The 25,018-nt window shown below is 41.4% G+C and overlaps 1 protein-coding gene across 1 annotated transcript in view; it reads right to left on the bottom strand.

The window, feature by feature from the left end:
• RAC2 (Rac family small GTPase 2) overlaps positions 1 to 24,564 on the bottom strand; it is a 51,074-nt gene extending 26,510 nt beyond the window's left edge. The window contains exons 1-4 of the mRNA XM_072127356.1: positions 24,419 to 24,564; positions 4,052 to 4,123; positions 1,852 to 1,969; positions 1,244 to 1,306 (exon numbers count right to left, since the gene is read on the bottom strand). Of these exons, the coding sequence (XP_071983457.1) occupies positions 1,244 to 1,306; positions 1,852 to 1,969; positions 4,052 to 4,123; positions 24,419 to 24,453 (288 nt within the window). The 5' untranslated portion in view covers positions 24,454 to 24,564. The remainder of the gene's footprint in view (positions 1 to 1,243; positions 1,307 to 1,851; positions 1,970 to 4,051; positions 4,124 to 24,418) is intronic.
• Positions 24,565 to 25,018: the final 454 nt, after the last annotated feature.

The following is a 25,018-nucleotide window of genomic DNA, read 5'->3' as shown; positions in this document are numbered from 1 at the left end:
ACCTATGAATAAAGTTGCAGTCACATTTCAATACAGACTTATAGATGTGTCAAATTTCTCAAGCACCGCTAGCCATTTGATAAATTTTACACAAAATATGGCACTGCACTCCAGAAAAACATCTGCAACTTTCTCCTCTAAAACAAGTACAGGCAGTCCCCGGGTTACGTACAAGATAGGTTCTTTAGGTTTGTTCTTAAGTTTCATTTGTATGTAAGTTGGAACTTGATATTTTATAATTGTAACTCTAGACAATTTTTATTTTTCAAGTGACAATCGGATTTTCCAAATTTTGTGCTGTCATGGCAACAAGGATTATAAGTAAAGCTGCATTACAGACACCTTTCAGCTGATCATTGCAGCCCGGGACTAAAGTAACATCCAGAGAGCTTCACCAGCTCTACTTAAAAAAAAAAAAACGGGTGCGGGGTGGTTTGTTATTAGAGAGTGTGGGGTGGGTTTATGTATATTTATGGTGGTTTATATATATTTATGGTCATTTATGTTTATTTGTGGGTGAGGCTTGTCTTTGTTTATTGGTTTGGTTTGGGATGTGATAACCAGTTGGGTTGGGGTTGTGCTATGTAGTGTTTATTCATTTTGGTGTATTTTAAGTTATTGTTTTTGTTAGGTGTGAATGGGGCTGGACCAGCAGGTAAGTTAATGTATATAGTGTATATTATGTTTGGTTTGTGTTATATAATGTTATGTTTTTTTACTTTTATATAAAATAAAAGATCTACAGGGGACAGAGAGGTCCATCTGTAACTATGGGTCTTCTTTAGTCAACCCCCTGTACCGCATCCTCCATTCTTACTGTAGCCTAACATTCTCTCTACCATTTTTTAACATTCTTCTACTCTCTAACATCATGCATTCAACAACCTCCACCACCATTGGCAGTATTATTCAGACAGTAAAAGGTGACAAGTAAGGACATCACATCTGCTTTATGTGTAAGGGTCATCGTGGTGCCTGGAAAAGTGAAAATCTAGCCATGGCTGTTTCTGCATCTAAAAACTGAATCAGGTTGTTACATGCTGCAGATCTCGTGGCCACATAAAAAGAGATGATGGGCTACATTAGAACCTTGTGCTTGACGTGTGTGGCTTATGGTATACAGCCCCAGTCCTTCACCTTTTCCTGCTCCAGGATCAATATATTTCTTTGCAGAAGACTCTATTGTTTGTATTGTATGTATTGCTCACTGCTTGTTAAGATATTAAATTATAAAAGTCCTCACCTTTGCTCGCACATTTTCATAGGACGCTGGACTCACCAAAGAAAAACATATGAGGAAAACATCCTACAAGACAAAAAAAAAGTGCTGTGAGTCACATCTCCACCATTGTTGTATACGGCCCTGAATCAGCAGGAGCAATGTGATGGCATCAACACGCTTGATGGCTTCATAGCCACGAGAACTAAGTACAGAATGGCTGTGGACGAATGGGAAAGGTTAGTATCTAAATATTATTTTTCTTTCAAAGTTTTTTGGTCACGGCCCTGACTAATTGCTTTATGGCCCCGTCTTGGGTTGCAGTCCAGAAGTTAGGCTAGGTGCAAGTCTAAAGGACGACTGATGATGTCATAACCAAGTGAATGGAATCATGTTTTGGAAGAATCTGAATATTTGTCATCAAAGGCCCTTTAGCCCACTCACATGTATATTTACATAGGATGGAGTTCATATTATAAGACTGAGTCAGCCATTCTGTGACAATCACACAGACTTTAGAATGGACAACCATCAACTTTTGGACTTCCTTAGTATCTGGACTAAAGGTCATTTTAAGGGATGACACACTTGTGTATCTTTGAGAACTTGGAAGTGATATATTTTATACTCACTGTCTGCGGGTAAGAAAGTGGCCTCAGACGATCATAGTCCTCCTGTCCTGCTGTGTCCCATAATCCCAGGTTCACCGGCTTACTGTCCACCATGACATTAGCTGAGTAGTTATCGAAGCTGTTAAAAATGGACATAGATAATTAGTATTTGCAAAAATTCCTTTATGTAATTCAGGATTCCCAAGACATTCATAGTGAATGTTTTAAAAAATTTCTGCAAATTTTCTACGGGCCATAAAATATTAGTGAAAAACAGTAATTAAAGGACATCTACCATCAGAATTTTGGATGGTAGACTGCCCTAACGTACCGGTCCAGTCCGTTTTCCAGTTATTACCTTCTCTTTTAACTTCTGGAACAGCCATGTCACCGGAGCTCCTCTTGGGTCCACCAACTTATAATATATGCACGCACCCACTCTCTGAAGTTTAGCCAGCTGATTCGAAGACAGTTGGTGACATCACTGGTTGGTCCCGCCTACCGGTGACGTCAGCAAGCAAGAAAGTGGGGGGTGTGCATATATTATAAGACGGTGGAGCCACGGGGCTCCGGTGACGTAGGCCAGAGCGCCTCTGGTCCATTAGCATATTTATAAAAAGTTTTTTTTCGGATGGATTCTGCTGTTTAAGCAGTTAGCAAAAGCAGCGGCCAACTAGAAAATGTTACAATCAAGTAAGTTTGGTCTACCATTAGTAAATCTGTAAATTCTCCAAATCAAAAAGGTGCTGCTCCAAAATGCTCATTTACATATAATTAGAAATGAACAGCAGCGAATAATTATAATGAATTTTTATTTTATGCATAAATAACAGTTTATTGCCTCGACTAAAAAAAAAGGATTCATGTCCTCTTAATTTTAGTTTATTTTTTAAGTGAAAAACTGTTGAAGTCCTAGATTCTGAATATTAGTGGAAATAATTAGAACAACTAAGAATGATATTTTTCATAGTTTTCACATAAATGAATTATATCATTTCACATCAAAAATCAAAACAAAAAAAAAATCTATCGCAGCCTCCAACATACAGCAACTCTTTGTCAGTGAGATCAAATTGAAAAGTACATTCATTTTTTCACCTTTGTGTCAGCCGGCGTAATTTGGTTTGGTGTGAAGTATTGCTTTATCACACAATAAAAGTCACAGTCGAATATCAGAGTAAATATATTTCTGTAGACAGAACGTTATTGAAAGATGTCGGGAAGCTATTTCCTCCAAGCATGTCCAGGTAACTGACAAATACAGCTTTTAGGCCCAGTGGATAATATACCAGTGGAAAATTATACTCTTTTATTTTTGGCATCTTACATTTACTCACAGTGGAGACCGACAATAAACTGCAAAAGTAAAGTCAAGCGGCGCCACGTAAGACTTGATCCAACGTAAAGATGTGTTTGGTTCCATTTTATACATTGATTCATGTGAAGTTATAACATTCTGTTATGCCAAGGAAATATATTTATGTTATTATTATTAACAAGTTTTTTCCATTTTATCTTTTTCCATTTTGCGTTGCTATTTTCCGCTCCCCACCTACAAAAATATGTAACGTTTTTTTATTTTTCCGTGTACAGAGCTGTATGTGGCTTGTTTTCTGCATGACATATTGTTCTTAATAATCTCAGTGTTTAATATTCTATTCCGTGTACTAGAAACCTGGGAAAAGATTTCCAAATGTGATAAAATTGACAAAAAAAATACATTTGTGCCATTTTCCTGTGGGCTGTGTATTTACAGCTGTAGACCCCATGCACACAGGTGTCTGTAATAAAGATTTATTGATAATCCTTGGTCCCATTACAGCAAAGAATTTTGAAACAATTGTCACTGGGGCAAAAAAAAAAAATTGTCTAGAACTACAAAAATACAGGAGGGCTCGTTCCGTCAGACAATCCGACTGATTCGGTATGAGAGCGGGATTTAAGATTAAACCAATGAACTTACATGCAACAGGAAGAAGAAGGTGAACTCTGTCGGACCTGAACGGGGAAGCGACACATGCAGGATATCGCGCGCACAATCTTAGTGAATCGCGGGACACTTTCGGGAACTCCGAGGGACCGGGTAAGTAAATGTGCCCCAATAAGTTTTCCTAGTTATTTGTGGTCTCAGCTTATATTCGGGTCGGCTTATACTCGAGTATGCACAGAAATTATAATGTTTCTACCTTTTGATGAATTCTCTAATTGGAAGTGTACTTACACTGTTGGAATATATTCTCCAGGAAAGGCATTGGTTGTGTAACTGATGAGCAGACATGTTTTTCCCACCGCCCTGTAAGACAAAAAAAATTTCATATGAATTTTTTACTGTGTAAGAAGAACAAATTTTTGTCTTTAACGATGCTTCCCACTTTCAGAAGAAGCATTACGTAAAGCAGAACTAAACTTCAAAAACTTTTAAAAAAATTTTATAAATAAAAAAAATACTGATGATAAAAGTAAACTTTGTTATTTACTTTAATCAATAAAAATGCTTCTTCCTCTCATTTTTTTTTTTGCTTCTTTCTTACTTTGCAGTGAGCAGTGAAAACAATTTTGCAGAGGTTACTAATGACTTAATCTCAATGTAAATAGTCCCATTGACTGGATTAGATCAATGTAAAAATCTACAAAAATCTACTGTGATGTTTTTCATACATGATCCTGTCAAGAAAGTGATGTCCACAAAGGAAACTTTAACCATCTGTACTGCGATAACTAAATTTTTAAGTATGCATGTTATTAACCCCTTCAGGACGTAGCTAGCTTGTATGTTGAGACTCTGCCTCTATTTTTGTATTCTGGCATCTGTCGCTTTATATCATTATAACTTTTAAGCACTTTGACTTTTTGCTGACAGCTTACAAATAGGTCAGAGTTTATCATTTTTTTCATGAAATTTCTAAATTGTTGGGATCATTTTTGTTTTAATTTGAGCTGAGCACTCGTTGCACACGCTATGGTGTTAAATATTCATCTTTCAGCATGCTTCCAGATTTTTTAAAAATCTTTTCAGACTATTCAGATTATTGCACATTTTTAAATGAGTAAATGTTTTCATTTTAATCCCTCCAGATATAAATGTGCGCTGTGATGTGTTTCCTCTTAGTGATGTACATTAGTACTATATTTAAAAAAAAAGTTTACCAGCCATTTAAAGGTGCAGACACTGTTAGGTATCAGTACTGGAGATCTGTGTAAACATAACTTTGTTTATGATGTTAGTAGCAGCAGAACTATGAAAAATGGATATTGCAGGAACTGGAAATCTTATATTTCCATTATGTTATAACAGCTCTTCCATATGATGAACTGTAAAGCAAAAAAAAAACTAATGTGAGGTAGTTGTGAATAAGGCCCTCTTGTCAGGACCCATCTGGTGAGCCTGCACCCAAGGTATAATGCAGGGAGATCTCAGTTAATCTGCAGCTGTAGCCTCTGCCTCAAAAGGTTAAATGGGTGTAAGTTGTTATCCAATTATGTAGCTGTATTGTAAACTGGAGTGTGATTGGAGATGTGCTACCACCTGATCAGGGGGGGTATAAAACCCCTGTGCAGGGGGAGCACATAGTCTGGTCTGCATAGTCAGAGTGAAGAGAGAAACACCTTCAGAACTGTGAGTTGATTTGTACAACATTGCCTCCGTCTGATCTCTGGATATGGCTGTCTACCACCACGGGCTTCCCCATCAATTACCTATATTACAGACACTCAGGGGTTGCCCCAGGGAGAACCAGAATCTCAGCCTCTCCCTCCATATTTCTTGCACACACCACCTGCTGGAGACCTGCCAGGCTGTAGGACAGCCCTCCGGTCCCTATACCAAGCCCCATGACATCAGCGTGCCTAGGCCGCAACCTCCAGCCACTTCAGTATTCTGGGCCCCGGCTGCCTCCAGGCCCCAAGACAAGGCTAGGCCCCGTGGGGGATGTTGCAAATGTAACAATTAAAAGACAAAGGAAATGGAAGTTCATTCCTACAAAAACCTGACATCCAATTACAAGACTGTAAACTGATGGAACATAACCTGCCATAAATCCTACTTGTCTCCATCATTTTCTCAGATATGTCAGTTAGAGGGTAGTATTTTCTTCAGTCAATGTCCTCTAGAGACCCTTGTGCCACTTGTACGGCCAACAGCCATTCCTCCCTAAACCCCGATGCACATGAACACTCCCCTAAAGATGCATGTGTAACCAATGGACAAGGCCCTCTAGATTGAATTACAGATCTGTAGTGTATGGGTGAAAAGTACAACAGACGTAGATTACTATGAACCCATAGTGTGTGTCTGATTTTGATTCAAAATAAACCTTGAATGGAATGTGTCAACAGCAACAATTATTATATAGCAATATAAATAACAACTATTTTTTCTATTATTATTTTCCATTTCACTATGTATAGTTAGTATTAAATACCATGTACCTCATCACAACATAAAGGTATGGATTACATTACTTTCACCACTGATTAGATTCGATTACAGGATGATGTCCTAGCTCTCTCATTGCAAATTAACCGCTACATAGATAACACTGACCCATCATTACATCACTACTGACAATAGATGATGTCACAGCTTATCTCCTCCCCCTCCCTGTACAATGACCTCTATATAGATAAGACTGACCCATCATTACATCCCTACTGACAATAGATGATGTCACAGCTTATCTCCCCCCTCCCTGTACAATGACCTGTATATATATAACACTGACCCATCATTACATCACTACTGACAATAGATGCTGTCACAGCTTATCTCCTCCCCCTCCCTCTACAATGACCTCTATATAGATATCACTGACCCATCATTACATCACTACTGACAATAGATGATGTCACAGCTTATCTCCTCCCCTCCCTGTACAATGACCTCTATATAGATAACACTGACCCATCATTACATCACTACTGACAATAGATGAAGTCACAGCTTATCCCCTCCCCCTCCCTCTACAATGACCTCTATATAGATAACACTGACATATAATTACATCATTACTGACAATAGATGATGTCACAGCTTATCTCCTCCCCCTGCCTGTACAATGACCTCTATTTAGATAACACTGACCCATCATTACATCACTACTGACAATAGATGATGTCACATCTTATCTCCTCCCCCTGCCTGTACAATGACCTGTATATAGATAACACTGACCCATCATTACATCACTACTGACAATAGATGATGTCACAGCTTATCTCCTCCCCCTCCTTGTACAATGTCCTCTATATAGATAACACTGACTAATCATTACATCACTACTGACAATAGATGATGTCACAGCTTATCTCCTCCCCCTCCCTGTACAATGACCTCTATATAGATAACACTGACCCATCATTACATCACTACTGACAATAGATGATGTCACAGCTTATCACCTCTCCCTCCTGTACAATGGCCTCTATATAGATAACACTGACCCATCATTACATAACTACTGACAATAGATGATGTCACAGCTTATCTCCTCCCCCTCCCTGTACAATGACCTCTATATAGATAACACTGACCCATCATTTCATCACTACTGACAATAGATGATGTCACAGCTTATCTCCTCCTCCCTGTACAATGACCTCTATATAGATAACACTGACCCATCATTACATCACTACTGACAATAGATGATGTCACAGCTTATCTCCTCTCCCTCCTGTACAATGGCCTCTATATAGATAACACTGACCCATCATTACATCACTACTGACAATAGATGATGTCACAGCTTATCTCCTCCCCCTCCCTGTACAATGACATCTATATAGATAACACTGACCCATCATTTCATCACTACTGACAATAGATGATGTCACAGCTTATCTCCTCCTCCCTGTACAATGACCTCTATATAGATAACACTGACCCATCATTACATCACTACTGACAATAGATGATGTCACAGCTTATCTCCTCTCCCTCCTGTACAATGGCCTCTATATAGATAACACTGACCCATCATTACATCACTACTGACAATAGATGATGTCACAGCTTATATCCTCCTCCTCCCTGTACAATCACCTCTATATAGATAACACTGACCCATCATTACATCACTACTGACAATAGATGATGTCACAGCTTATCTCCTCCTCCTCCTCCCTGTACAATGACCTCTATATAGATAACACTGACCCATCATTACTTCACTACTGACGATAGATGATGTCACAGCTTATCTCCTCCTCCTCCCTGTACAATGACCTCTATATAGATAACACTGACCCATCATTACATCACTACTGACAATAGATGATGTCACATCTTATCTCCTCCCCCTGCCTGTACAATGACCTCTATATAGATAACACTGACCCATCATTACATCACTACTGACAATAGATGATGTCACAGCTTATCTCCTCCCCCTCCTTGTACAATGTCCTCTATATAGATAACACTGACTAATCATTACATCACTACTGACAATAGATGATGTCACAGCTTATCTCCTCCCCCTCCCTGTACAATGACCTCTATATAGATAACACTGACCCATCATTACATCACTACTGACAATAGATGATGTCACAGCTTATCACCTCTCCCTCCTGTACAATGGCCTCTATATAGATAACACTGACCCATCATTACATCACTACTGACAATAGATGATGTCACAGCTTATCTCCTCTCCCTCCTGTACAATGGCCTCTATATAGATAACACTGACCCATCATTACATCACTACTGACAATAGATGATGTCACAGCTTATCTCCTCCCCCTCCCTGTACAATGACCTCTATATAGATAACACTGACCCATCATTTCATCACTACTGACAATAGATGATGTCACAGCTTATCTCCTCCTCCCTGTACAATGACCTCTATATAGATAACACTGACCCATCATTACATCACTACTGACAATAGATGATGTCACAGCTTATCTCCTCTCCCTCCTGTACAATGGCCTCTATATAGATAACACTGACCCATCATTACATCACTACTGACAATAGATGATGTCACAGCTTATATCCTCCTCCTCCCTGTACAATCACCTCTATATAGATAACACTGACCCATCATTACATCACTACTGACAATAGATGATGTCACAGCTTATCTCCTCCTCCTCCTCCCTGTACAATGACCTCTATATAGATAACACTGACCCATCATTACATCACTACTAACAATAGATGATGTCACAGCTTATCTCCTCCCCCTCCCTGTACAATGACCTCTATATAGATAACACTGACCCATCATTACATGACTACTGACAATAGATTTTTTCCTCCTTTCTCCTATCGTGCACAGTGCTTGCACTGGACCTTGTAGTCATAGAGAGAAACCCAAAAAGTGTGTACTAGGGTTTCACTATTTTACAACCATCAGAAGGGAAAACACTTGTAGCCATGCAATATTATGGGATACGATGTCAATCCTCAGTGCCAAAAGTATCCTTCCAAAAATGCTCTATATCTTTTAGCTATATTGCTGCAGTCATCCATCCAGAGATTTACATGAAAGGGGTTTGCAGTTCCAAGTGTTTCTATTCTGAGAATTTGGCTCCCAGATCTTTGCTTTTTAGCAGCAACTTGTCAGTAAGTGCCTGATTCCCATAAATTCTGTATAGGGTGATTTCCATTTACTTTTCCAGTCGGTGATGCATTGTGGGCATAGATAGTGCTCCTTTGGATCAGTTGAATTACAAGGGTATTTATGTATATATATAAAACCAGATATGCAGATATATAAGGTCGCCTATGCAGCATAAGAAATATTCCCATAAAATACTTTGTATTCAGTGTATAGAATCTAGATGGGAAACATATGATTCTACTGCCCCCTTCTGGCTGGTTATATATATAATTATTAATATATGCGGATACTTTAGCTCTAAAGACTGGCAGCTGCAATAAACCAGCCCTTCCTTCATTAGCAATAGTGATGGTTTGGCATTGTATGTAGTTTGAGAAAAGCACTCGTAGGAAGGGCCGAGGCTGTATAACTAAGACATTGTGAATGAGGTTTTGCATAATGCGGCTGGCAGATCCAGGACAATGACAGATCTTGATAGTCAAATCCTTTCCTTGGATGGACAAGGGATGTGGTGTGACATCTGATCTGGCACAGTTATAAATCAAGATTTAGATATAAAAAGAAAACATATCATACAGTATTTATAACTTGCTGCTAGGTTAAGGGTTTGCAATTTTAACCATTTCTTTCTTGTAATGCATATATCAGTTCTCCAGCCCGGATGATCATGTGAGCTTGTGCTTGTATGCAGGTAGAGCTTCAGTATAAAGCATGCATACAGAGAGGCAATATCCTACAGGGTCACTATCAATAAGGTCATTGTTGCTGCCAGTGATTACATGTCCTCCTGGGTAGTCTCTTTAAGATACCGTATATGCTCAAATAGTAGTCAAGTTCTTCAGCACAATTTTTGTGTTGAAAAAGCCTCACTCAGCTTATACATAAAAAAAATGTAGTACTTACCTCCGGCCATGGCCAGATTAAGGGTAGTGGGGGTCCCTGGGCGCAAACTGATGGGGGCCCTTCCAACAATGTTTTTGGAAGTATATAGGCAGCCAGCCTCTGTATATACGGAAGAGAAAAATATATCTATATAACCAGAATGGGTGGCGCTGACTCTAAGTACTATCTTTTACTGGAGTGTCTACATCAATGATACATCAATTGACTCTTCTCCAAAGAAATTATAAAATTGCTTTATTCATAAAAGGTAATAAAATTTCCAAAATGATAAAATGAAGTAACTTACAATTCAGTGAAATTAGTCATGTCCTTGTGGCGCGTTTCGGGGTCCTGTCCCTTCCTCAAAAACAAACGTTTGTTTTTACCTCACTCCATATCTACTGTGAAGGTATCACCCGAGACGCCATCCTTTTATCTGTTCTTCTGTTTTATATAAGCCTCTGTATATAGCCTTTCAGCTCCTGTAGTATATAGCCTGTCAGCTCCTGTAGTATATAGCCTGCCAGCCCCCTGTAGTATATAGCCTGTAGGCTCTTGTAGTATATAGCCAGCCAGCACCCCGTAGTATATAGCCAGCCAGCCCCTGTAGCATATAGCCTGCCAGCCTCTGTAGTGTATAGCCTGCCAGCTCCCTGTAGTATATAGCCTGCCAGCCCCTTGTAGTAAAGAGCCTGCCACCTCCCTGTAGTATATAGCCTGCCAGCTCCCTGTAGTATATAGCCTGCCAGCTCCCTGTAGTATATAGCCTGCCAGCCCCCTGTAGAATAGAGTTGCCAGCCCGCAGTAGAATATAGCTGCCAGCCCCCAGTAGTATATATCCTGCCAATCCCTGTAGAATATAGCTGCCAGCCCGCAGTAAAATATAGCTGCCAGCCCCCAGTAGTATATAGCCTGCCAGCTCCCTTTAGTATATAGCCTGCCAGCCCCCTGTAGAATATAGCTGCCAGCCCGCAGTAGAATATAGCTGCCAGCCCCCAGTAGTATATATCCTGCCAATCCCTGTAGAATATAGCCGCTAGCCCCCTGTAGAATATAGCTGCCAGAGGCTCATAAAATATAGCCTGCCAAGCCCTCTGTATTATATAGCTGCCAGCTCTATGTAGAATCTAGCCTGCCTGCCCCCTGTAGTATATGGCATTCGAGCCCCCTGTAAAATATAGCTGCCAGCCCTAGATTATATAACCAGCCCCCTGTAGTATATAGCCTGCCAGCCCCTTGTAGTATATAGCCTGCCAGCCCCCTGTAGTATATAGCCTGCCAACCCTTTGTGGTATATAGCTGCCAGCCCCCTGTAGAATATAGCTGCCAGACCGCTGTAATATACAGCCTGCCAGCCCCCAGTAGTATATAGCCTGCCAGCCCCCTGTAGTATACAGCCACCAGCCCCCTGTAGTATATAGCTAGCCAGCCAGCACCCAGTAGTATACAGCCACCAGCCCCCTGTAGTATATAGCTACCCGCCCCCTGTAGTATACAGCCACCAGCCCCCAGTAGTATATAGCTGCCAGCCCCCAGTAGTATACAGCCACCAGCCCCCTGTAGTATACAGCCACCAGTCCCCACTCGTATACAGCCTCCAGCCCCCTGTATGATACAGCCACCAGCCCCCATTAGTATACAGCCACCAGCCCCCATTAGTATACAGCCGCCAGTCCCCAGTAGAATAAAGCTGTTGGTCCCCTGTAGAAAATAGCCACAAAATAATATACTTTATACTTACTTTCTCATCATGATCCCATGATGCTGTCGGCACTTCCTCGTTCTTCGGGCAGCTGCGGGCCACTGAAGACACAGCTGCCATCGCTGGGGGAGTTCGCCGATGCACTGGGGGAGATCGTCCCATCACAAACTGCTGCCGCTGAAACAGTGCATCGGCAATCTCCCCCAGCGATGGCAGCTGTGTCTCACTGACACAGCCGACATCCTAGACCCCTATGTTCTATGCGCATCGCACACAGAGACAGTCAGCGACTCAGCTGAACCTGGTGGGGGCCCCTTTAAAAGTGAAAGTGGTGGGGGCCCTCGGGCTCGAGCCCCGGGAGCTCCTCCTTTAATCATTAAAAGGGGGCTTTGCTGCTGGACATTGTATCAGGAAGGGGGGCTCTGCTGCTGGACATTATATCATTAAAAGGGGACTCTGCTGCTGGACATTGTATCAGGAAGAGGGGCTCTGCTGCTGGACATTGTATCAGGAAGTGGGGCTCTGCTGCTGGACATTGAATGATTAAAAGGGGGCTCTGCTGCTGGACATTGAATGATTAAAAGGGGGCTCTGCTGCTGGACATTGTATCATAAAGGGGGGCTCTGCTGCTGAACATTGTATCAGGAAGGGGGGCTCTGCTGCTGGACATTGTACCAGGAAGGGGGCTCTGCTGCTGGACATTGTATCATTAAAAGGGGGTTCTGCTGCTGGACATTGTATCAGAAAGGGGGTCTCTGCTGCTGGACATTGTATCAGAAAGGGGGGCTCTGCTGCTGGACATTGTATCAGGAAGTGGGACTCTGCTTCTGGACATTGTATGATTAAAGACAGACACTTCTGGAAATTATATCATTAAAGGGGGGCTCTTCTCCTGGACATTTTATTAAAGAGTAGTTGCTGCATTTCCCACCCTAGGCTTAAACTAAAGTCAATAAGTTTAGCTAGTTTTTCTGTGGCAAATTAGGTACCTCGGCTTATACTCGGGTATGTAAAATTAGTATAACTCAGATTATTATTATATTCTAAACTTTTGGTCAAAGTTTTAAAGGGATGCACAACATAGCAATGTACCAAGGGTGATTCGTTTTATGGAAAAATATACAAAATGCTAAGCAAAAAGGTTCCCTTACCATACAAGCATCAGGGCTGCACCAAGGTTCAGCAAGTGTCTTGTCACTTCATTCAATAACATGAGAGTGTTGAAAATTGCAGAGAACAGAACTTGGCTATCCCCAGCACTGTATATGAGAGTGTAGGAGATACCTGATGCTCCCATACTATTGAATGGAGCAGTGGGACACATGCTCAACCTGCTGCTCCACCCATGAGTGAGATCGGACCCGTGTTCCTCAGATAGGCAGGAGCCTTTCTTGTGGTTGATGGGCATCCCAGAATTCAGACGCTGATCAGATTGGGGATAACTGCCAAACATGGAACAAACCCTTTAAGTGTCTAAAGTATGAGGTGAGCCAACCTTCAAGCTATAATGTATGGCTCACCAGAGCAGTAATAAAACCAAAGACTTCTTTGTGGGGTGTGATAATTTATCTGGCAACAATGATACTGCTATAGCCTGAGGGGGTGCAGTGGATGCATTCGCACCTAGGCCCAGGAACTATAGTGGGCTCATAAGTTCTCTCTTCCACATATGAAGATATACAGAACAGCACTGTAAACAACACATTATAATTGGGGGGACTGGTCCAAATTTTCCATTGTAGCCAAGTAGTCTACACAATATCATATCCCTTGCATTATGGTTTTTAGTATAGAATAGCACTGTAGGCCCAGTATGGAACATATACTGTGGTACATTGAGACCCTATGTCTCCATACAATTATCCAGTATATTTCACATGCCCTCATCTGCCCGTATGTAGATAGATGCTGATTACTGAAGATGACCTTATTAGTTATCCCCTGCCAAAAAAGAGGAAGTACTTGGCATGAGGATAATATTGCAGCTATTGTTTTAATTCTAAATGTCATATCAGGGGCCTTAGTCTTTCAGAATCCCATAGCTGTCCCGGGTGGTTGGGAGAATGTCCCGGTTTGTCCCGCCTTCTGGAAGGGGGGCTCACTAGAGCTGCAGAGCAGGGACCAGGAGGCGGGATTAGCTCCTGCTGCCTCCACACATCTCTGATGTGCTGGTCAACAGCAATGAGGTACAGAGAAAGGTCCTTCCATGGCTGGCCCTGCCCCCCTACTTTGTCATCTCAGAGTCCCGGGGGGAGAGGAGGAAGCAGGACAGCAGGGGAACAAGGCAAAGGTAAGTAAGTTTTTTTTTGTTTAATACCCAGGAACAGCAGAGGACTAGAGGTCTCTATATGAGGGGAGATAGAGGAGGCCAAAAGTCCACTATATGAGGGGAGATGGAGGAGGACAGGAGACCACTATATGAGAGAAAATGGAGGAGGACAGGAGGCCACTATATGAGAGAAAATGGAGGGGGAAAGGAGGCTACTATATGATGGGAGATGAAGGAGGACATGGAGAAGGGGAGATGGAGACAGACAAGAGGCCACTATATGAGGGGAGATGGAGGCCAAAAGACCCTTTGTGAGGGGAAATGGAAATGGACAGGAGGGCACTAAATAAGGGGAGATGGAGGAGGCCAAGAGGCCACTATATTAGGGAAAATGTAGGAGGACAGGGGGAGCGTCCCTATGCCCTCTTTTTCTCTCATATATCCTCTCATCCACCATAAAAATAATAATAATAATTCCTTCATTTATATAGCACACACAGATTATCCATTTTCACAGCTGATTTACATGGAAACATTTGCTCAGTCATGTGCTGATAGAAATTATTTGAATATTGTTTATTTGAACACTAAAAGGAAGATGTTTGTAAAGGAAACCTAACACTGATTTATTCATACTGTACTCCTTATTATGTGTCTGCAGTTCTGCAGATTATAGATCACATCCTTACAGACAATATGTTAGAACATACTTCATGTCTGCGTTTAGAATCACTATATTTGGATGTACTGGGACGATTAGTTGCCAAATTATGCCCACCTAGACACAACACGGTGTAATAAAGAGGCACAAGTGTCAAAACTTATGCAAACACCATTCATATGCAATAGATGCAGCCTCCTACATGTGTGTGATTTGCATTATAAAAAGAAGCGATTACATGATTTACATTTCGCTCATGTCTAAGAGCCGAGGTGCATGAAACCTGTGTGATTAGTAGGGAACACACAACGCAGCTCGTTTATTTAATAGATTATCCGCAAGCGCTAAGGCTTACGAATAATCTCATGTTACTTAAAGGGGACCTGTCACCACTGATCCCCCCAGATACTCAGTAGGGGACATGTATCATTATTTCCTCTGGTCAAATTGTCTAATTTTTGCAACTTTTTACACCTTGTGCCCTATGTATCATTGTTTTCCAGATGTTCCGTGTGACTTTTCACTTATGTATTTTTGCGACTTTTCAGGGCAGGTGCAAAGGAAGGATTTTTTTTATGGATCCTATTTTAACATGTAAATTGGAATTATTTCACATGCTTTAAATGTTTAACATTTTGCACAGTAACCTGTTTTTTGCACTTTTTAAAACATTTATTGGTTACTTCTGAGGGTGCGGTCACACGTCGCGGTTAACGCAGCTGTTAAATGCATTGCAACAGCTGAGATTTGCCTATTTAAACAGATGTTAACACTTGCGTTAACACATGCATTATCATTGAGTTTACAAACACATGCGCATGTGTTCACATCACGTTTACTATGCGTTTTGTAAATGCAAATGTTAACAGTAATGTATTTAGGCAAATCACCTCTCCTCAGCTGTTTAATAGGTTTCAAAACGCAATGAAAATGCAAGGTGTGACTGCACCCTTAACACCACGTGTGATCGCAGCCTCAAATGTCATCATCTCCCTAGGGTGAGATGCATTTTGAGACTTTAAAAAAAAAACAATCCCAGACAGAAAATAGCCAAAGCCACTTTAATAAATCTGATGGGCAGTGGAGCTCCAAAAATAAACATAGGACTGTCCCAAGGAGCTGGTCTAATGAAAAATAACCCCCAATATGTCTAAACAATTAAATCTGATTGTCTAATTTGAGTGAGATTCTGTCCTGGACTGACACATTGATAAATTCACCCCACTGAATTCATTTGTTTAGTTTTGTGGTAGAATCTTTAAAAATGTCATCCTTTAGGGTGCGGTCACACGTCGTTTAAAAACACATTGGAATAGCTGAAGAGTGATTTGCCTAATTAAACAGCTGTTAACACTTGCCTTTACAAAACACAAATGTTAACACTTGTGTCAACATGTGTGTTAACATTACGTTGACATTGTGTTAACGGTTGCGTTTTGTAAACACATGTATTAACAGCTGTTTAATTAGGCAAATCACTCTTCAGCTATTCCAATGCGTTTTTTAAACGCATGCAGTAAATGCAACGTGTGACCGCACCTTTAGGAACCAAACATAACATTTCTTCTATATTCTACGACCCATAACTTTACCAGCTCTCATTTCATACAGTGTGCATCCCATAACCTCCTCTTTCTCACACAACCTGTACCTCTCTTATTCTGAAACTGCCTCCCAATTAATCCTGAACCCGTAAGTTTTCACAGTATCATAGTTTATACGGTTGATAAAAGACACTTGTCCATCAAGTTTAACCAAGGAAAGGAAGGGATTGCACAAGAAGGGATTTAGGGGAAACAATTCTATATAACATAACCATCAATGTTATTTAGGTGTAAAAAGGCATCTAGACCCTTCTTGAAGCTCTCTGCTGTCCCTGCTGTGACCAGCGCCTGAGGCAGGCTATTCCACAGATTAACAGTTCTCACAGTAAAAAAGCCCTGTCGCCTCTTGATTTCTCCAGACGGAGACAGTGCCCCCTCATCTTTTGATTTGATTTAATTTGAAACAACTTACCACCATATTTTTTGTATGCACCATTCATATATTTGTATAAATTAATCATGTCCCCTCGTAGTCGTTTCACACAGTTGTAACCCCCATTCCCCTTTCTTTTCACATAGTCTGCACCCCACACATTCTGCATCTTTGTTCCCCCACACAGTCTTCATCCTCTTCAGGAAAAGTATTTCAACCCATATACATACCATACTATTTTACCATGACCTGAAGCAAATATGATATTGTCATCTAAAGTGAAATAATTGAAGAAACCAAACTATGCCCCCCCCTCCCTTAAATTTGATGTTGAGGTATTGCTTGCTGGCCCTTCCAATACCCGTCACACCGCCATTAAAACTTCCAGAGAACAGTCATGAAACTTTCCCAGAAACAGATGAAAATATTTTTTATGATTTCACAGAAGAAGAATATAAGTGACAGACATCTAATGATTTATTGATGACTAAATGACTTTTCCAAATTATAGACAGTTATTGCTGAATCAAATATCTACATTATAAACATAGTGCTACATAAGGAACTGACTTTGACTATATTAGTGTTATATAGTTGCTTACTATGAAGGTTTCTTGACACCGGAAGGTAAAAGGGGTTGTGTGGTGTGATGTGCTATAGCCAGCTCACATGCTAGCGTTAAAGAGAATCTGCTATGCAAATGAACCCACCCAAAAGAAATACTTCATTAAAAACAATAATTAAAAAGTGTTGACCTTATTGCCAAATGGTTTGTTTCCATGGCTGTAATGTAAAAAAAAATCAGTTTATAAAATTATATGCAAATTAGCTGCTATGAGTGAAATGACATTGGGGCACATTTACTTACCCGGCCCATTCGCGATCCAGCGGCGCGTTCTCTGCACAGGATTCGGGTCCGGCTGGGATTTAAGATGGTAGTTCCTCCGCCGTCCACCAGGTGGCGCTGCAGCGCCGAAAATAATCTTAACGCCCCGGAATGCACCATCCCATAGAAGGTGAAGGTGAGCGCTCCCCAAGCGACACATTTTCGGTTTTTAAATGCGGCGGTTTTTCCGAATACGTCGGGTTTTCGTTCGGCCACGCCCCCCCGATTTCTGTCGCGCGCATGCCGGCCCCGATGCGCCACAATCCGATCGCGTGCGCCAAAAACCCGGGGCAATTCATGTACAAGCGGCGCAAATCGGAAATATTCGGGTAACACGTCGGGAAAACGCGAATCGGGCCCTTAGTAAATGACCCCCACTATGTCCAGTGAGCCCCTGCATACTCAGTGGTTACTACATGGCCCTGCCTCCTTATTCCTGATTGACAGGTTTCACTGCTACAAAACATGTTACTATGTGAAACATTGAGAGAGAGCTGTTCTACATCACTGGCCACTTTATGTCATATGACCAGGGTGATGTCACCTAAGGTCCTGTTGCATTTGCACAATCTACCTCTATCATGTATGTATCTGTTCACATGAAATCACAGCAGCCTCCAAGAAGGCATGGGGAGGAGTAGAAGTCCATGGTGGTTGCTGTGATCATGCCATGATACTTTCATGTGATCAGATACATACATGTGGTAAACATTGCAAACGTGGCTCTGTAAAGGACCTCCTCTTTAGCAGTAGGACTATGCTTATTACCGTAATAGGCGCTTACTTTATCTGTTCAAACTTGAGCCAAACTCTAAGCCAAATGGACTCATTTTGGGCATGTCAACTCACAAAAATCTATGGATGCCTGGCCATTACACCATAGGTTTTCTTATTGAAATCTAGGCCTCAGACATAGCGTATAAATGATGTGAGAGAGGACTATCTAAGAAGCAAGTTGCACTTTGTTTATTAAGTTGCAATGATCACAATCTGACGCTGACATGGTGTTGGTGTGGTTAACAACTTGTGGTCTATCTATAGATGTAGTATGCTTGGAGAAAGATTACTAAATGCAGCGATTACTAAATTTATCTGTAACTGAATTAGCGTCTTTTGACTACGCCCCCCACAACACAGATATATCTGTACATTGGGCCTGAGAGTGTCTGCCACACACAGCAGCGGCAGACCATCAGTGATGGTGAGGGGGGCAGGCTGGTCAGCTACCACTATTTGCAGGCCCAGTGGTAGCCACTATTACTGACACTATGACCCACCATCCTATGCTTCAACACATTTCTATTTGTCCTCTATTATCCACAGTCACTACTATTTGCCCTAAAGACCATTTTCATTGTTGGTGGGCCCTATGACCTGCTCGGTCACATAATAGCTCTGCCCTGGTTATTAGACTCATGATTAGTGGAAAATCTAGCATCGCTGCATGTGTCGGCTATGTTTACATGAACATTGACTACAGATGTCACAAGATGTAACTGTGTGATACCATCTGAGATATAATAGCTATCTCTCTTCAAAGATCAAAACAGTTGACTGATGAAAAAACATGTTTATGTGGGTAGAGTATTTTTTATCATGATAAGGTCACATGCAAAGATCCAACATGTGGCTTTTTGTACTGCTCGAAAAGTACAGCACAACCACCAACATGATTAATTATCAAACAAAGGTAAGAGAAAGGAGTCACATCTTTAGGGCTTCTGCTTGTGCTCAGGTTCCATATACAACTCTGTCCACTCTGAGATATTCTCATTCATAACATTTATGACATAAATACATGATATGTTCTTCCTCTGGGATGCACATCTATCTCAAAAATGTTCCTCATGTTTCCACTGACCTTCCCATGCCTGGGCCGGCTGGTGACCGCTCTCCATTTAATCATATGGGAGCGTCAAAAATACCCAACCAGATAGACAAGGCTATGTTCACACATACATAGACCTAAATGGAGAGTAACTGCTCATGTAAGACTAACTTCTAATATGGCCCTGCCACGGGGAGAGGGATCAGCATCACCCAATTTCGATATTGGTGCCTCAATCATTGGAAGGCCCTGTCCCATTGAGGAAGCCACCAGCCACAGATGGAGAAGATCACCAGAAGCTTTAACCCCTGTGAAAGTTTTCTATAGGTGCTGCTGCAGATTGACCAAATCCCTTTATAATCGGTTTCCTATCTAATATATTTCATTGATTTATCTAGATGTATACATTGAAGAAACTAGGAAGTCTTGTCCTTGCTTAGCACAATTTTAGATATAACAGGCTGGGATGCTTTCTAAAAGGTTCACTCAGGTCAACAAAATTCGACCTATACCTAGCATTAAAATCTTTATGTGTTCCACTTGCCTGCTTAATATACAACACATACACTTTATTGCATAATTTAGGTCTCTATCAATAAAATACAAAATATGTGTTGGCTTTAATATAACACCTCAATGCCAGTAATAGTTCTCACAAAACTAAAGCACATCAGCACCACTTCCTCTCCCGGCCGGGGTGTGGTGGTTTGGTGGCATTCGCTTTATTTCGACCAATCTGACTTGCCTTGCTCGGCTGGGTAGAAGTCATAATGTGTAGAACACCAATCAGATGAAACGTCATCTGACCTTCTAAATGATGAGGAGGAATAGAGAGCATAGCACCATGACACCTAAATTATGTAACTGCTTCTTAAAGGGAAGCTGTCAGAATAAATTGTTGTCAAGCAGCTAAACACCTTCCAGATCATGTTTCTTGTATGACCCAATATGCAGGAATCAACCAGATAATCAACTTATTAAAGGACATCTATCACCACTATCAATTATTGTAAACCAAGCACACTGATACACGGATGTGTGGCCTCTCTGGAGAAAAAGGCGTACACAATCATGCAAATGAGCCAGATGGGCTCCAGGGTCCATTAACACCTATGGAGTCTGGAGCCCGTTGGGCTCATTTGCATAATTGTTAAAGCCTTTTTTTGTTGTAAAATCCAGGACGTAAGAAGCTAAAAGAAAAAAAAAGATCCTGCCAGAGTGGCCACACACCAGTGTGTGTGTCAGTGCTTGACTTACAGTCCTTCATCCTGGTGTAAACCCTGTGAGCTCAGATCTCGCTTCTGTACAAATCAACTGAAATAACCTCTTCATTAATCTCTAGAACAAATAAATATTGGTAATATTTATTTTAAGATGAAAATCCTTCTTTCTCTGGTTCTTTACCCCACTATTGCTTTCTGCTATACAATTCACTGTTAATTATCTTCTGAATCCATTTGGGTCTACTAAGCTAGTGGTGGCTAACCTATGGCACTGGTGCCAGAGGTGGCACTCAGAGCCCTTTCTGTGGGCACTCGGCCATCACCAGCGATGACTCCAGGTATCTTCCTGCAGTCCCAGACAGCCCAGGACTTGCTGTGCACAGAGCTATTGTAAAGTGACAGCTCTACCTGGGACTACTGGAGGAGTGGGAAGGTGTGGACAGATCTGGATTGTCATTGTAGCTCCTGCTCCAGCCCTGACAATTCTTCTGTTTATGGGACCCTAAGGGAAGCTACAATGATCATCCAAATTTATTAAATTTTCTGCTTTATTGGTGTCCTCAGGGTGCTGATATGAAAGAAAGCTGTGACAGAGGAGGGAGTGTAAATCACAAATTACATTTCTGCGTTGGCACTTTGCGATAAATAAGTGGGTCTTGGTTGTAGTTTGGGCACTCGGTCTCTAAAAGGTTCGCCATCACTGCACTAAGCTATCAAATTACATGGATTGGAGAGAGGTGAAAAGGCCAAGAAAATAGTAAGTTTTCTACTCCAAGTTTATTCCCACCAATACTTTTATGTTATTCTGCTGTCCTACATAATAATGTCACTTATGAGAGGAGACTACATACAGATGCTAGAGGAACGGATCAAAAGAGCCAACCTACATACATCAGCTCAAGGAATTGGGATTTGGTGATAGAGCCTGCTGAAGAAAGAATCTATGAAAAATTTAGGATCAATAAATATAATGTAGCATAATGTGACTAGTAATACTTCATGTACATGGGCATTAGGGCACATTTACTAAAAACACTACAAACTGCACTATGTGAAGTGCGCAGGGTACGGTAGATTTATGATTTGTAGTGCCCATTCTTCATAAATCTGGCGTCCACCATAGTCACCTCCTTTTTTTGATGCACCTTTAACATGGGGGCATACGACACACTTCTGTCAGACTCCGCATGTTAAATGTGACACACGATCGAATGGTGCACCGGAACTCCCCTTTTAATGACGAAATTTGTGTTGCGTGAAGAACAGTGCAGCCGCCCCACAAAAAGCCGCCCCATTTTTTAAACGAATGCTGTGTGGGTTTTAACTCCCTATACAGTATTATTCTCTTTGCTTACTAATTTCTATTTCCAGAATCTCCTAAAATATACGTCACATCTTTTTTGATGAGAGAAAGAGGAACATTTTTCTGTCCCCTAAGCCCCACCCTTTGCCATGGCCCCTATACCAACCCTTAGTATTAACACACACAAACCCTCCCTTTTCATTTTAGCCCCCACTTATAACCTCCTTCTCTTTTGCCCTGCATTATTGCCCTACTTTATGAGGCTTGACGATGTAGAGAGAATTTCAGCTCAGGACATACCTCCTGCCACTCAGGAAAGCGGGGCAGAACCTGAAATCCGGGACTGTCCCACTGGATCTGGGGCGGTTGGGAGGGATACCTGGTAAGGTACAGTGTATAATGCTATCCTTCCTGTCAATAATACTGGATTACCACTAGCACCCCAAGAAAATCAGAGGTTTATTCAGAAGCTACTGAGCTTCTGTCGGGTCGCAGTGATAAATGTGGCGCACAGTCCCAATCAGCACCAGAACGCCCCTTTAAGTTCAGAATTTTGTGGTGCAGTGGACACAGCGCAGAATCAACACAATACGCAGTTTGCTCCTTCTTTTCAGTGCAAAGTCAGACAGAAAACTGGCGCAAACACTTTAATAAATGTGTCCCCATGTATTGTATACTTATAGTCTACAGATATGGAGAATGGACACCTTATGGCCCCCTAAGGCTCCTGGGCCCTGGTTTGATGCGGCCAGTCAAGGTTCACTAGTTAGTAATTAAAAATTGATCATAAAGGGAAGCACAATCCAAAAGTAAACATGGCCTAATGTAACGTCTGTGGTTGGGTAACCCGTCTCTTGCATTGGTATGAGGAAGGAAAACGTCCAGTCACTGTGAGGGACAAATAACAGGTTTCAGTAATTCTACACCGTAGGGAAGAAAACAGGTGATTTTTGTAAACCTTAGATGTTAGAGTTAAATTCTGGGTTTCAGTGGGACTGGATGCCAACTTACATTGGCAGCGGAGGAAACAATGGCCCACAGCCCAGTGCTTAATAACAAGGTGATGAATGCACATCTAGCACCCTACATGTATTCATCATTCAGCCTGAAAAGGTTTGAAAACAAGCAAAATTGGGACATCAGGAGAACATATGCCGAGCGTCGGTACCAGTTATACTAACACTATTTATGAATATCAGATCTGTCCTTAATCCCATCATGTTTTACCAATACAGGCAGTCCCCGACTTACAAGCGACCCCTAGTTACAGACAGACCCCTCTGCCCACTGTGACCTCTAGTGAAGCTCTCTGGATGTTACTTTAGTCCCAGACTGCAATCATCAGCTGTAAGGTGTCTGTAATGAAGTTTAATTGATAATCCCTCTTTCCATGACAGCACAAAGTTTTGAAAAACCAATTGTCTCAGGGACAACAATTTTTTTTTCTGGAGCTACAATTATAAAATATACAGTTTCTGACTTACATACAAATTCAACTTAAGCAAAAACCTAAAGAACCTATCTTGTACATAACCTGGATACTTCCTGTACTGGAAAATGTTGCCAGAAGAGATGGGAATATGAGAAACTTCTGATTCTCTATGAATTTTAAGCAATATATAGTCTATTACAGGGTCAGCTCCAGGTTTCAGTAGGCCCCTGGGTAACAGAGCCTCAGTAGGCCCCTTTACAGTGAACTCATATGGCGGTATTAAAAATTCAGAAACTAAAACAGTCTCTTGTACCCTAAAATATTCCCTAGATTATCACCCCAAACAGGCCCCTTATGGTTATTTTATTTAAAGCCTCCCTTACCCCCTATGTATTGATTAGATACAGCCCCCTCACCCCAATGGATTCCTTATGTTCAGCCTTATGTGGGCCCCCAGAAGCTCTGGGCCCCGGGAATTGCCCAGGCACGCCCCATGGTGGCACCGACCCTAGTCTATTATATATTATAGTCCACTCTGTAGTAAAGTTTTATACCCCTAACTCCTCAAATGGTTAGGACAGTGTTAATTATATATCAGGGAATTGCCATTTATGCAATTTCCTCACATCTTATGTAGTAAAGGAATACATATATTTATGAAAATATGCATTGTATAAGGCAGACAAACATGAATGTCACAGCATAAACCACATATACAGGAAGTAGGTTACAAAACATAAAAAAAACCTACCATTTTAATTTCACATAAAGTGCTTAGTTGTGCCAGTATAAACCTACCACATCTTACATCCCAGTATATAGATATGTATATGAAATATTCCCGTACTTACCCATCTCCCACCACAACACACTTTATGGCCTGCATGGCTGGATAGAGATGTGATCTTGTGTTCTTCTATGCACTTGTCACCGAAAAAAGGGAACTTAAAAGATAGAGAGAGGAGGAGGAAGAGGAGGAGGATGATGTCTACACAGAGAACAGACCACAAATGCTCAATGCTGTAAAACAGGAAAAGATATTTCCCCAACTATACAGGAACTAAGAGTTGTAACCCTTTAAATGACAAATAACTGCCACATAGAATTCACTGTAGTTCACTCCTCACAGGTAACAAACACACTTCATGTTCCTGGTAAGGACCCTGCTTATATTGTCCTCATAAATCTATTGTCTTTTTGAACTAAGCAATGAGTTGGGAAACTTAGAGCGGGGAAAAGAATTCAGACCTCCTGCTCTGTATTATGTATTGATAGGCAGGGTTGGTCTGGCCCACCGGGGGAATCCCCCAGTGGGCCCTGATTCCTGCCAATTTGGCAGAGGCCTCTGTTCGAACCCATAGGAGACCCCTGCCTGTGGCTGCAATATACTAGATGCGGTCGGAACTGCCCACTCGAGTACTATCACTTCTCCTGACTGTCTGTGAGTGCAA

The sequence above is a fragment of the Engystomops pustulosus genome, chromosome 10, assembly GCF_040894005.1.
Source record: "Engystomops pustulosus chromosome 10, aEngPut4.maternal, whole genome shotgun sequence".
In the NCBI taxonomy this organism is placed as follows: domain Eukaryota; kingdom Metazoa; phylum Chordata; class Amphibia; order Anura; family Leptodactylidae; genus Engystomops; species Engystomops pustulosus.
The sequence above is the reverse complement of the archived record's forward strand: the minus strand, read 5'-3'. Positions and strand labels throughout refer to the sequence as shown.